The sequence below is a fragment of the Cavenderia fasciculata genome (genome assembly GCF_000203815.1).
Source record: "Cavenderia fasciculata unplaced genomic scaffold Scf_Dfasci-G-p-12c09.r1-3, whole genome shotgun sequence".
Lineage (NCBI taxonomy): Eukaryota > Evosea > Eumycetozoa > Acytosteliales > Cavenderiaceae > Cavenderia > Cavenderia fasciculata.
The window spans coordinates 591,724-607,209 of record NW_004457736.1 but is presented as its reverse complement, the minus strand read 5'-3'; the positions used below and the strand labels follow the sequence as shown (position 1 = coordinate 607,209).

The 15,486-nt window shown below is 41.0% G+C and overlaps 2 protein-coding genes across 2 annotated transcripts; one reads left to right on the top strand and one right to left on the bottom strand.

The window, feature by feature from the left end:
* Positions 1–228: 228 nt before the first annotated feature.
* DFA_06132 (uncharacterized protein) lies at positions 229–2,300 on the top strand (the record flags this gene model as incomplete). The annotated part of the gene is made up of 2 exons (XM_004361788.1): positions 229–1,339; positions 1,423–2,300. 2 exons carry the CDS (start codon positions 229–231, stop codon positions 2,298–2,300), a joined length of 1,989 nt encoding a protein of 662 aa, XP_004361845.1.
* A 465-nt stretch (positions 2,301–2,765) lies between these two features.
* Positions 2,766–15,470, bottom strand: tra1 (protein kinase; the record flags this gene model as incomplete). The annotated part of the gene is made up of 7 exons (XM_004361787.1): positions 2,766–3,053; positions 3,128–11,683; positions 11,759–12,010; positions 12,092–13,259; positions 13,334–14,022; positions 14,563–15,174; positions 15,282–15,470. 7 exons carry the CDS (start codon positions 15,468–15,470, stop codon positions 2,766–2,768), a joined length of 11,754 nt encoding a protein of 3,917 aa, XP_004361844.1.
* Between the last annotated feature and the right edge of the window lie 16 nt (positions 15,471–15,486).

Below are 15,486 nucleotides of genomic sequence, written 5' to 3'. Positions count from 1 at the left end.
TTGCTGTCATTCATAATGCGCTTCTGCATCTCTTGTTTTGATTAAATTTCTGTGATTGATTCTTACATGTATACATTCTAAAGATTTACTCAATGGTTTTCTTCTTGAGGGGACTGGTTTTGAACATTCAACCAACAAATTGTTTTAATTTATGATTCACCTTTTTTGATTTTTTGTTAATTTACTACTGCAGTACTGCTACAATCAACATTTAAAACAACAATAATAATGTCAGAAGAGAATAACAACAATAATACTACGAATACAAGTGAAACATTCTTGTTCTTTCAAGTATTTAAAAATCTATTCCTTTGCAAACAAATATTCCGATGGGTACCCTACATAGGACAAAAGATAATAAAGTACAAGACGATCAAGGCATACGACTCACTCGATGAACGTGGAGAGATTCAGTTTGAGATGCCACCTCTTTCATACCACCAGATCACCTCGGTGACCAAGATGATAGAGTACAAACAATTTGGTCTGCTCAAAGCCAAACTACAAGGTGTGACGGCGCTAGACATTGCCAAACACGAACTCCCCATATGGACCTATCTCGTCTCTACTATATGCGAGATCCCAGACTTTACTCTATCGTTTTTCCTCGTTGACAATTTGTTGCGAGTCGACCCATCGCTTCGAGAAAAGGTGTTGGGATGGTGCATCAGACGTAACAATATCGAGTTGTTTGATGTCGTGTGGGACATGTCAAACTTTACAAGAGTGACCAAGAATCTAATGTATTGCATGACGTCGGGTGAAGCAGTATCGGTTGCCATGATGGAACGGATGTATCAAGTGATTGCAAGACACGGCATAGAGTCTTCACTCACCCAATACCAAAGTGGATTGTTTAAAAACAAGACCAAACAACAAAAACAAGAGTTGTTGGATTTGGTCATTGCAAATCGTCACTTGGTACGTCTAGAAGCAGTACTACATGTTGCATTGGAGGATTTGGAATTCACACAAATACAACAACTACTACAAGCAGACAAGGCTTGTTCCGATGAAATTAAAAGTGGTGGTAATCTAGAATCGATTATTCGTGGTCGTATCACTGCCTTTTTAAGAGTGTTGCAACCAAGTATGATGGAGGACGAGTCGAATCTTGTCTGTTACTTTCACACCAAAAATTGTGTAGCCTATAATCATGATAACAAGACGAGGATATGTGATTATGCAACCGTCGACAAGAGACTAACATCTATGAAATTTAAAAAAAGGTCGTCTTGGGAGTCAACCATTCAAGATACTTATTGGAGTTCTGATCATTTTAAAATTACAAATAGATCATTTAATTATAATCAATTGGTTTATTTATTAGTTTATATAGGTAAACAAAAAAAAAAAAAGAAATTTCATAAACAAAACATTTATTTATTTACTAATTAATTAATTTATTTATTTATTTTTTAGAGAATTTAGTACATTTTAATCATTCATTATCACTTTCAATTTTAATGTCATTTGGAGATGAACAATTATTTGGTTATATTGATCGATTCCTAAATAGTGTGAGAACATCAGAACAACAGTTGTATAGTGCATGTCTGTCTGGCAATGGTGATGCTGTAAGACACTTTAAAAGGGCGGCTACTGCTTGGGGGTCATGCAATCCAATCAGTTTGCAAGTGGCTACACTATTAGAGGACAAATTTGCCAAATACAATTTAGAATCAAAGATCAAATTGTTTTCGGTCGCTTTTTCGATAGCTTGCTTTAATGGTGATATTCCGTATGCAAAATATATCATTGATCATGGATATGTTGATTTTGATTCATATTCTCAAGGATTTGACAAGGCACTAATAATGGAACGAATTCCAATGCTAAAGTATCTTATTGGTACAAGACTATTCCAAAGTCAAACCTCTGATTTTTTGGGACGTGGCCATTTACGTGACAAAAGAGGAATAACATTGGTCAATCATTACAAGGACCTATTTCAATCATTCTTTTCAAAAGAGGATATCAAACATTTTGGAATGGATTTTATAAAGTTTGGTGTCCTCTTGGAATCAATGCCATTCCTCCAATCAATCTATCCAACATGTCACACACAAATTCCACTCTTCCTTGTTCTTGACAAGGATATCCAACTTCTCACCTTTTTCCTCGAACACGAAAGAGTGTATCCCGACGAATTCTATTCAACCAGAATATTAAATGCATTCAAACCAAACAAAAGTATCGAATTGATTAAACTAATTGACAAGTATCTTCCAAATGCTTTTTCTTCTTGGACACAATTACTTCCAATTTATCAAGATTTAATCTCCACTCTTAAACGTTGACATCAATCATAAATAAAATAATTTTTTAAAATTGAAAAAGAATAAAAGTCGATGGGGATGATAAAGAGGGTTCGGAATGTGTTTCCGCGAAACACATGAGCATATTATTTGTCATCCTCAAGCTCTACCGTACCAAAGATCTTGATCCTCTGTATAATCACCAATCATTTAGATCTTAATGGGCTCGGTCACAGTTGGTGGAGGAAGAGCAACCACTGGGTCATTTGGACTCACCAAAGAACGCATTTGGATTTTATCATCAAACACCCCAATCCTCAATACAAACAAGCCAATATACCAATCAAAGAGAGTAGGAGATGTTGAAGAAGTTAATGAACAAGTTATGAAATATGATATAAACCTTTTTCATACATATTTCTTCACTTGTTCAGTGGCTTCTCTTTGCAAACAACCATTCTTGGATATTAATTTAATTTGGTAATTATTATTAAAGTTTTATTTATTTTATAGCCATGGATAACTTATAGATTCCATTTGACTAATATTTGAAGAGTTTGATGATAGTTGAATTAATTCACCAACTCTTTTAATGATTGGAGTGAGGAAAAGTGTTTTATCGGGTTGTATGGGTGGTGTAATAGAATTGATTCTTGTTGATACCATCTTGTCGACAATCTTTGTTGTTCTTTCAACAATTTCTCTATGAATATGTTGTGATTTGTTGGTAGGTTCAACAATATTCCAACACATTTCATCAAAACTAAATATATATAATAAATTTACAAGTTGATCCTATTAAAAAAAAAAAATTTAAAAAGAAATTAATTAATTATTCTAATTATTATTATTGTTTCTAATATATTTACCTTCATTTCAGAGAAACAAATTGAAGTTGATAAAAGAGAGCTTTGATAACTTCCTTCAATAAATACTGGATTGAGATAGGATCTAATATTTTGAGTCAATCTAAATGGTACCACACCATTTTCAGAGAATTCCATAGAGGCATCATTGGCAAAGTCGAGTGGAGCCCATTTACCAAAATAGACTGACCCACTTGATCTTGAAAAGAAAATGTCAGATGGTGAGAGACTGGCAACTCGACTAAACAAGACATAGGAGAGCATGGAATGGAGACCCCATTGAACTGCAAAATTAAATTTAAATTCGTATTGTTCTTGGTAGTTGAGGAGTGTACGATTGATAAACGAGCTCAAAAGACCGTCGGTCATAAACTTTGAAATCTCTCTAAACGATTGTAATTTGGTTGGTTGTTTGTGATGTGATTTGGGTGGAGTAGAGGTAGTTGATTCACCAGAGTTTGACGTGGTGGAGGTGGTTGAGGTATTAGTTGGAGAGGTGGCGACAGATTGTTGTTGTCCGAGTAATTTGTTTCTAAACATGACCAAAGGAGTGTATAGTTCAGTTTCCGGTTGCATAGTCGACCATACATCCAAGAGAGAATTGTATTCTCGACTGCCAAGTGATTGGATCAATGTGAGTGATGGAGTGATCGAGATGGTGGTTGGGTAGTGGTTCAAGTTGATGGCTCTTCTACGAGTTTCGCGATGCTTCAAAAGGATGGTGTTGACCGACGACAAGAGATGGTTTCGTCTTTCAAAGTCACGGGCTCCAGTCTTTGACGAAAAGAGTTGTGGCGTAATGTCAATGAGATACGAATACTCCTTTCCATTGTTTGCATGCAACGTAATACGAGGACACAACATGCCAATTGAATTCTTGACCATAGTAACAATCGAGCCAATCTTGTCGATTCTTACATTGTGGGCATAGTGTGATGGGTCCTTGGCAATGGTCGAGAGGTGTGTGGGCAGGTCGACCATACTCGGTCTAAATTCCTCGAGTTGCGGGACAATCTTTTCAAGTTGCACTGCTCTGTTGGCCATAAACACCTGGCCCTTGACAGTGTACAACTCGGGGTCGAATCGACGTTGTACCCATTCAATAAGCTTGCCAATCAGCGACATTAACGTGGTCTCACCGCTATCCATCTTGACGCCAATGACGACTCCAAAGTCATTTTCAAAGGGTGTCTTGAGTGTGTCGACGAGGATGGCATGGTTGGGGTATCTGTCTGCAGACAAGAAATAGTGTTGGTGGACAGTTGTAAGCATATCCTTGATTTCTTGGGGGATTTCATCCAATGCCGATCCAGAGACTCTAAAACTCTCAGTGAGAATATGTTGCAAGTTGCTACCAAGGTGGTGAATAGCAGGGACAGTGTTGGCAATACAAATTAATCCGTTGAGCATGGCGTCGATTTCACTAATCAATTGACTATGGTATGGTTGTAATCCCATTGAAAGTGTTTCTGCCATCTTGAGTGGTCCAAGTGAGATGGTAGACGTAGTTGACGAAGAACTGCCAGCAGTTGGTGGTGGATTGATGGGTACAAAGTGTGGACTATTCTGGTTGTTTTTCATATCAGATACCAACTTTCTAAAATGATAGTATGTTGCATTTGGACAGAGATAGCATATCTTACTAAACAATTGCCAACACAAGAATCCATATCCTGGGAATTTGGCACTCATATAACAACCAGTTATGAGAATGGGAAGGAAATTAAACCAAATCCAGTGTGGGAGGATAGACCATGTCTTTTCAATAGTTGACAGTACCATTTGTGCTGGTGTTGGTTTCTTTGGTTCAACGGGTGCTGGTGGTGGTGGTGTCGTTGTTGCACCATCTGCATTTTGTGTTGGAGCTTGTTGTGCTGGTGGAGGTGGAGGTTGTTGTGGTAATTGTTGAGGAACTTCACCAGAGTTGTTGAGATAGAGTATCCACAATACACGAGGTAATAGTTTGGCAGAGTATTTGGGGTCGCATCGAATAGCTTGGATGTAACAATTGACAGCACTCTCTGCCCAATTTGCCTTTGTTTGGGTGTCAGTCTCAGTGGCAAACTGATTGTCACAATAGTATCCCCAGCTCATCCAACTCTTGGCACAGTTGTCATAGAGACTGATGGCAGTTGAGAAATTAACGTTGGCATCGGCATTGAGGCGAAGACGTGACTGGAACTCTCCTTTGAGTTGGAAAAACTCACTCTTTTGCAACGGCATAAAGTAGTCGAGATTGGTACCATTGATGATCGATATACCAGTCTCATAGTGAGTTGGCAACTGCAAGTAACACTTGATCTGTTCCTTTAGATTCAAAAAGATATCTTGTACCTCGATTTGAAGGTTGAACATTTTAGAGAGTGAGTTGAGACACACTTCAACGATATTGTGTTTACGTGCAATATGAGCATACTTGTTCATGGTCCATGCTGTCTCGGGTTGGACAATTGGTTTGGCGGGAGGGACAGCCGCACCAGTCAATCCCAATTGTTGATTGACCACTTCAGAGATATGTTCTACACCCTGTCCGATCATTTGGAATACTTGCTGTCTCCATGTCAAAAGTTCATTCCAGACAGCTGCGTCTTCATCTTTGGTTGGCAGACGTTCTCTCCAGATGGTAAAGATGGTACGAACGTCGTTCAATGTGTTCATCAACAGATTACGAGTGTTTTGTATTTGCTGTTGTTGTTGTTGCTGTTGTGGTTGTTGTTGTTGGATTTGCAAAGCTTGTGCGTGTTGAGTTGACAAGCTGACCTCTTTGAGCAAATGGACGGCCTCTTGTAACTCGACCACCTGCTGCATTTCAATGAGACCCTGTGCATGGGCCTTGGCCGATCGCAGTGGCAACGACACCCATTTTCTGAGTATCAATTGGTTGCTCGTCACAATGTTTGGATCCACTTCAAGATACTTTTTATCCAATATCAATGTGTACCCTTGCAAGATCTTTCGTAGTGCCGACGTGTCACCATGCACCGTCAACTTGTTGAGTGCCTCTTTCATGAGTGGCCAAGCAGACAACTTCCACGCACTCATGGCCAACAAATCATACATGCCTTGTGAACGAGCGTATTCGCCGAGTACATCCCATTGGTTGAGTCGCTTGGCACATTCGATCCAGTGGTCCTCCCACAATAGATTTTCTTGCTTGGTCGTAGCCTTGGCACCATTGCTAGAGTACTTGTTCATGGCAGCCAAGAATACTTCCTGTGCCGATTGCCACATGTAGAATTGCTCCAAAAGCAAACCGAGTTTGGTCTCATCGCTGTTGAACCGTTTTCTCAACAGACCAAACTGCACATCTCGTTCATTCAACGATTGGTACAATCCGCCGAGACAGTCCCATACGACATCTGTTTGTTCGGGTGCCTTGGTACCTTCGAGCAGGCTAGATTCTAGTATACGAATAGATGTGTAGTAGCAATTGTACGTGTCTCCAAGATACGACACCAACTCGACGGGGATCTTGAGAGGAGGTGTGCATTTGGCAACACCATCCAACAACGATTTGACAATAATGTTGGATTCAGTGGTAGTTGGTGGTGTGTTTTGATTGGTGGTCTGTGTCAACAACTGTTGTTGTGCACCTGCAGAATTGATGGCAATCTTTTTGTAATCCTTTGTCAAGAGGGTCGTCATTGTCTTGGTGAGCTTGTAGTGCTCTTCTTTTGGTAGTCTTGCCCAAATGGCACTAAACGTAGACACCCAAATACCATGACACAATGGTTGTTCGGTAAAGAGTATTTCTCTCAACCCTCCAAACATTTCACCAAATGTATTCCATTTCAATGTCGATTCTTTCATAAATTCTTCATGTTGTTTTAATTTAATTGAGAATGCATCCATTGTACCACCAACACTATCTACTTGCATAGATGAAGATTCATTATTATTATTATTATTATTTGTTTCATCTTTTGATCTAAATAATGAAAGTTTGGCTACATTGTTTGAAAAACCAATTGGTCGGTTCATTGGTAAAATGGCCAATAACAATTCCAAAGCATGACGAATCCAATAACTGTTACCAATTGAATCCCATTGTTGAATACCAAGTATGTAGTTTAATCGTTGATAGGGTTGAGTACTAATCGATTTGTGTAATATGTCAAAGAGGGTTCTTCGAGTGGTCGAGTCACTTGTACGTAGACCCAACATAAACGATCCCTCCAATTGAGAGAGTTCACTCTTGAGAACCAATGACGAGTCACTATACACCTGGTGTATCAAACCAAAGTATTGAGTAGTCAACTCTTTGTTGTCCAATTGTACAAATTTAGCCATCTTTTGGATAAATGAAACCTTTTCCTTGGGCAAATCCTTTGATACAATGAGTTGAGAGACAATCGACAATACCTCGGTCAAGAGTTCAATATCAGTCTTGTCACAGAGCAAATAGAGAGCGCTAATGTATAGTTTACGGCTGTCTGCTGATAACTTGGACACACGACTCTTGATCAAATGGAAGCATTTGATGAGTGCCTGAGACACCTCTTTGTCTGGTCTCTTTGGTATTTGCTGTTGTTGTTGAGGAGCTTGTTTGGCACCAGCTGGTGTTGGTTGAGCTTGCACGACTGGTGTAGTGGCCGCAGGCTTGGCACCTCCAGCAGGTGGAATAGGCTGTTCGTTTGGTGCCAAAAGGTTGCCGTTCAACTTGTGAACCATCTTTATGATCGCTGGTAGGTATCCGTCGACCCAATCCAAATTCTCGTCCTTGAACAATTGGACAATAGACAAGATTGAAAAGTTGAAATTCTTCTCAAAGTTGTCGAGGATTTGTCCGACAGTTTGCGAGATGGTCTGGTAAAAGGTAGTCACCTCGTTGTTGGCGTTGGTGCCAGCTGGCCAAGCATCCTTGTTGTTTGGTGGGAATATCGCCATGACATGCTTGAATGTTTGACAGAGCAGTTGTGCAACACGCGGATTGTCGAGGTTGAGCGATGGAACCAAGCCCGTCTGGAGGTTGGCAAGGTTGGCGGGGATAAACGTAGATGCCTGTGTCTCTAGTACAATGTTGAGGATTTGGACGGTAGTTGTGAGGATGGGAGGTTGGTCACTATTCAACGGCTTTTCAAAGGCGCTGTATTTGATGACTACCTCGGGCCATGCAACCAAAGCTTGCTTGAGCAAGTCACTGCACTTTTCAACAATGGCATTGTTTTTGGCATCGACCATAGTAGTAAGACGAATAAGGAACAAAAGGATATGTTCAATCACGTTGGATGGTGGTCTGTACTCGTCGTCTCCCGTCGCACCAGTAGGAGTTGTCCCACTTGTAGCAGTGGCAGTAGAGGTGGAGGTGTTTTGGATGGCTGGTGTAGTGGGAGTTGGTTCATTGACAGGTGTAGCAATCTGTCCTGGTGTAGCTACATCCATAGCTACCAATGGTGTTGATGCAGTTTGTGTTGTTGTTGTTGCTGCAGTTACACTAGCTGGTGACCCTGCTACAATCACTGCAGTTGATGATGACGAGTTTGAATGTTGTTGAGCATTGATATTATTTGATCTCCACTTTTCCCAAGTCAAAATCAATTCAATAATATCTAATGCCAATTTCTTGTTTTCACCTGCCATTCCCAACCCGAGTTTTGGGAGCATATTAACCATATGTGGAATAAACTGTGAACGAGATGGGTAGAACATGGTAGGGTGACGCACGATCAATTGGAGTATATGTACGAGCTGCGACAATGAGTGACCTTCCTCGACAATAATCTTTTTAGTCCATTTGCTCCAAGTGGCATTTCGAGCGTCACCAGTTGGTGTAGGCAGTCTGGTACGAAGGACAGGCACCAAGATATCAAGTGCTTGTTTTACAAGACCCTTGGCTTCGGCTTGGAAAGCCTTGAGTAGCTGTACATACACTTGCAAAACAATCTTTTGGGGTGTGTCGTATGCTTCGATGAATCTACACGCCAACACATAGGCACTTTGACGACAGGTATAATCTTCATTCTTAAAGTGGTTCCATGCAAATCTAATAATCTCTTTTCTCAAATCCATCAATTCCAATGGGATGTTTTTGACCAAGAATGTTTCAAGCTGCAATAATTCGATTTGCAACTGTTCGTCAATTGGCTTTTCAGCTTCGATCAACATGTTTTTGGCAATGTCAACAAACACAGATGCTTCGATAGTCTTGAGCTTTGCATCCAATTTAAAGTAGGTACTGAGGATAGGAACAATAATATTTTGAATGGCTTGTACCTTGAGTTCGGTATTTTGTGTGTTTCTAAAGAAATCTAGAAAAGCAACCAAAATGTTTCGTTTTTGCTCGACTGTTGTCTTTTCCGCCACTTCAAGTGTATAGAAATCCTTGACAAACGAAAAGTCCATCGACGAACGAATAGTAAACACTGTCAATAGATGGAACAGTAGTTCAGTCTCACCTGGATGAGCACGACAATACGCCAAGAAACATTTAACAATAATCTTTGTTTCTTTGAGTATAGTTGGTGATGGAGAAGGAATGTTCATTGGAGTGTTGACTGAAACAATATTGGTTGGAGATGGAAGGGAAGGTTGTTCAGCTACTGTTCCAGCGGGAGTGATAGCTCCTCCAGTTGGTGGAGTAGTTGTAATCTGCTGAGCATTTTGAACTGGAGTTGATACAGAAGTGGTAGTTGGAGTAGTTGGTATGGGAGTGGTAGCTTGTTGTTGTTGTGGTTGAATACCACATACTGCTTGGATTTGAGCAATTCTAGTAGGATTGGTCCACAACTCTATCAATTTATCAATAACTCCCACACGAACGGTTGGCAACCACTCTGGCAACGATCGCACGACCGTGCTGAGAATAGATAGACCTTGGAAGTTGAGTTCGGGTGTGCGGGTCATCGCGTCGACCCATCCAATACGGTCGTACTTGTTGGCCAGCTCTTCGATGATGGGTTTGGCCAATGGGTTCTTGAGAATTAGTCTAAAGGTGGATGCGTAGACATTGGTCCATTGGGCGGGCTGTGAGAGGAAGATCTCGACGGCACGAGTGGGATACTTGGCGAGGAAACGAATAAGAGGTGTGCGGTACGGGCTGTTGACCTCTTTACCGAGCAACTGCTCAAACTTGAGAGTCGTCTGCACGGTTGCTTCGAGCAGCTGTGGTGCGGTGGGGAGGAGATGGAACGTGTCGATGATGGCAGCGCTGATCTTGACCACTTCATTCTCACGTACACGGTTGGTCTGTTGCGACAGCTTGCCGCTCTCTTCAAAACGTTTGAGGTACTCGGACAGCTTCTCACCGAGTGCCTGGTTGAAACAGTTGCTGAGCAACTCGAGGAGACGAGACAAACCCTGCAAGAATGGCACCGACAGACTCTTGGGATCGGTCACATTGGCGAGTACTGGACGCAAACACGGTTGTAACAAATCCTTGACCAACTTTTGGTTGGCGATTGCCAGATAGAGCCCGCGTTTGGCCACCACGGCAATCTCTTTGTTACGGGTGGTAATGGCCTTGAAGAAGATCTTGACCATACGGTTGATAAGGTCGGTCGGATCACTCTGAATAAACTCGTGACACGACATGGCAGTCGCCGACATTTCCACACCGGCCAGTCTCAACGCCGTGATAATCGCCATACTCTTTTGAGAATTTGCCTTTATCTGATGAGAAGGTTCTTCGCTACTCGCGACACAACAATCGTCCAACACACGAATCGCATCTGATGTAAAGGGGATCATTGACATGGGTTGGGAGAGACAGAATGTTAATGCCTCCAACACACCAGTCTGTGCTTGGAACGACAATGTCTTTAATGACTTTGGAATCACCTGCATAAAGAATTGTCTAACATCGTCCAATAGATAATGAATTGCAATGTGGGATTGTTCCGATACCAATGAAATTGCTTTTTGTACAATTTTTCGTGTATGTGTCTGTGCTGAAAACAAGAATCTGAACAACGTTTCAACGACCTCTTTGAATATACCTCTTTGTTTGTCATCGATGATTTGTGATGGACGTGCAGATGGTTTTAATGGACCTGGAGGTGGAGGTAATGCAATACTTGGTACCACAACAATAGTTGATGCTGGAGTTGCAACTGGTGGTGGTACAACTGGTGTAGTCGTAGTTGGTGGTGGTACAACAACAGCGGCAGCAGCAGTAGGTACTGGATTCTCACTACCTGTTGAAGGAGCTTCTGAAGTAGTTGGAGATGAAACTGATGTTGTAGTGGTTGATGATTGTGATTGTTCTCCTGTTTCTTCAGTTTTGACTGTTGGTTTTTCAATATCCATTGCTGTTGTTGATTCTGTTGTTGTTGTTGGTGGTTGTGGAATATCTAAAACTGGAGTACAACACTTTAATAAAGCAAGTATTGCCTCTGATGATGAATCAATGAGTGGTTGGAATTGCATATATGAAACATCGTCGGCAACAAAAAGCAATGCCTTGAGTATAGTCGTTTCATGATTACAAATCCATTTATACTCTGTTGAATTATTAACAAAATATTGTAACCCTATACATCCTCCATTCTTGTTACCATATTGATATTGATAACATCTATTAATAAATGATTCAAATAAATATTTAACAATTGGATTCATTTCCTAAAAATAACAAAATAAATAAATTAATTAATTAATATTAATAAATAAAATATTATTATTATTATTATTTCATACATCTTTAGGATTAATAGTTGAATAAATTTGATAAGATGATTTAATTGCGATATCCAATATTTGATGACAATCTTCTGTTGTAATGGGTGACTTTGTTTCATTTGGTTTTAGACAAACAAAATCAACAAGTGAATCCAAGAATAACTTTGGATCCAATTCAAATGAAGGTGTGACTTGATAATCTAATCCTTTGACACCAATTATTAATAAAAAGTGGAATATTAATTTACCAAGATATTCTTTACTTTCATTCTATAAAAATAAATTAAATAATTAATAAATTATGTATCTTTTTTGTAATTGCTATTACTTTGTTTTGTTTTGTTTACATACCTTTAAAGTTTCAATAGTAGTAGAAATAAAAAAACTAGTTAGAAGATTTTTAAATAATCTAACTTCTTCATTATATTCTTCCAAAGTTTTGAATGGTTGTTGACTTGAAAGATGTAATGCTCCAACATTTAATTGTAAGGGTGATCCACTTGGAGAGAGGGAGATGGCAGTGGTTGAAGAGGTTGATGTGGATTCTGTTGATTCGATTCTATTAAAGTGGATGACTTGTCCACTCTTTTGGAATCGTAAGAGTGATTCTTCGACACTCGTTTGAATGATTGATTTATCAGAGAGGGTGGCCGATGACTTGTCGGTGGAGAGGTAGACAGACATGATTGATTTCAATACATTAAAAGTGTTGAGTTGTAGTGCAGAGTCTGTCGACGTTGATAAGATGGTTCGAGAAGTGTCAATGACCTTGTCAAATGGAACTGAGAGGGTTTGGGTAGAGCTAGTCGATTGTTGTCCCGAACTGTCATACGGTAGGAGGAATCGGACAATATCGGCATTGGTGGATGGGTCAGGAGTGAGTGGTGTCGAAGAGAGGACAGTAATGGATCTACTCTTTCCAGCCATCTTGCCCAACACTCGTACAGCATGTGGTCCAAAGAAATAGGGAGTTGGACGAAGATGTGCCCAGATGGTTTGGAGAAACTCTGTTTTGTTTTCTTTAAATACACCCAATAGATAGTCGCCCGACACATGGTCGACAAAGAACTCGAGTGTCTTGAATGCTGTGGTCAACAGGTCGGTGCTAGTCGACTGCAACGCCAAAATAAGTGGACGTACGAGCAAGTGTATACAAGGCATCGACGAGGTGATACGCACAGGGATAGTCAACGCCAACTCGACAAACAACTGCATCATGTCGAGTGGATAGCTGCTCTGCAAGAGATCATTGAGTGTCTCTAAAATACCCGGGAATAAAATAGTAATGTCTTTGGTGAATTCGGGTTTGGTACAACTTCTAAAAATGACACGCAACAAATGGAAATAATGGGTTGCGTCTTGTTGTTTGGATTCTACTGCCAACTTTATAGTTGTCATGATGATACTAGATAGAATCGGTTGGACGGCCGACTCTACCTCTATGCTATGTACACTACCAAACAATAATTTTAACATTCTAATTAAATTCAAGTCTGGTTTATCTTGTGGTGTTAAATTTCTAAAAAATAAAATATTAATATTAATATTAATATCCCCATCCATCCATGTCTTCTATATATATTTGATTCTTACAGTAATTTCTCATTTAAAAATGGAGCAAATATTTCTGAATAGGTTTTAGTTGGATTGCAATAATTGACTGGAGGGGTTTGGGGAGTTTGGTGGTTTAAAAGACCTTGAGAGATGAGGAGGAGTGTTTGGTCATCGGCTGATCGTTCGTAGAGGAATGGCATGACTGATATAAAGAGTTCTTGGAATGAACGGTAGTCGAGCATGGTCAACGAGGTGGTAAAGTGGTCGACAATCTCCTTTTCCTCAGACATGGATGGTGTGGCACCGCCATAGATGGGTAGACACTTGATGACGTTTTTAAACATCTTGATGTGCATTAGCGACTCGTCAACCGCTGGAATGGCCAATCTAATGGTCTGGGTCTGTCCGCCACCCAGGGGAATCTGTCTAAATGGAGGACAGGCACCCAACGCCCACACAATGTTACGCACACCCACAATGATAACACGGATCAGCCCACGACACTCCTTGACGGGGTCAGTGGTCGTCTGGCCCATTTGCTGGTCGGCTGCAGATGGTTGCTGCTGTTGCTGCCCGTCATCATCTTTTTTGTTGGCGTCGGTGGCGGCAGCTGTGAGAATACGTGGGATCTGCTTCTTGAGCGACACAAACTTGTTGATGAGCGAATCAAAGATTTTGTAGACGATGGAACGTGCTTTACCCTCGAGATCCTGTTTACGTGGGATAAACTCGACAATCGAGATGAGGAGTCGCGCCGAGATGGCTTGGATGCCAAACGGGTTGGACGGGTCGTGCAGCAGCTTGCTGTAGAGCGCAACCACCTTGGACACCTGTGCCAGCGTCAGCTGCTCGCGCAAATGGTGCACAAAGTCGGCGAGTGACGAGTAGGCAATATATCGCAGCGTCTCAAATGGCGTGCGCGACTTGCCAATCAACACACGCTCGTCGAGCAAAGTGTCGAGGAAGCCGATAAACTTGGTCTTGAGCTCCGACGACAAGATGTACCGTGTCGCAATCAACAGCTCTTTACGCGTGCTCCACGACTGACTCGGGCAGTTTTTGAGCAGCGCAATGACGTGTTTGGGAAAGACGTCGCCATAGTTGCGGATCAACTCAATGTACTGTTTCTGGATATACGCCAAAAACGACAGTGTCTTGACCTGTGCCGATATAAAGTCGTTGTAGAGTGCGTGGTGTGTCTGCTGCACGCCGGCCTGTGGGGGTGCCAGTCCCAGTGTATTGATAATCAACGGGATGAACTTACCCACATTGGCATTGACACAGGACGGATACAACTGGAACAATAGAACCACTATAATAGGACACTCTGACAACACCTTGAATGACTGCATTGACAATGTCATCAAAGGTGTGGTGGGTGTCGCTGCAGATGCTGCTGCTGCTGCTGCCGCCGCCGCTGCTGCTCCAGGCACCGCTGCCGCCGGCGTTGTCGTCGATGTCGTCGATGTTGTTGTTATTGGTGGAGTAGTTGATTGCTGTGCAGTAGCTGTTGGTGACACGATGGTTGGTGTTGAGCTGCCACCCACGGGAGCAGTTGTCGCAGTTGCTGTCGTGGCTGGAGGTTGTCTAAACACGCGATCGACCGTACCCGGCAAATCAGTATAAATCTTTTGCACTATATTGAGAAATGGCTGCACCTCTGACTCGAGGTTAGGTCGATAGTTCTTGTGCAGCTCCATGATGATACGTAGACAGATGATTGCATTGTCTTCATTATCCACCTCTAACAAGTACATGCACAGTTGCAATAGATTCTGTACATGTGGTTTCAACAATTCATTGTTTGGTAGTTTATTCAATATCTCCAATATCGTATTTCTAATCTTGTGTTCTGTTGATTGACTATCAAGTATTGCAACCTATACACATATAATAAAGATATAGATTGAAATGATTAATATAATGAATACATGTATCATTGATCAACATCACATTCACATTTGAACATATTTGTTTGTCGACATACATTTAAGTTTCTAAGTATATTGTAAAAGACAGGAAAGAGGTATTGAAGAAAGTGACCATATTCACCTGTATGAATGACCTCTATATTGTCTCTAATCTCTTGTACAAAGGTTAAAAGTTGTTGATAATCACTATTGGTTTGAAATTCAAAGCATCTTCTTGCACATGATTCAAAGTTTACTTGACTCATATCTCTCTATCTGTGT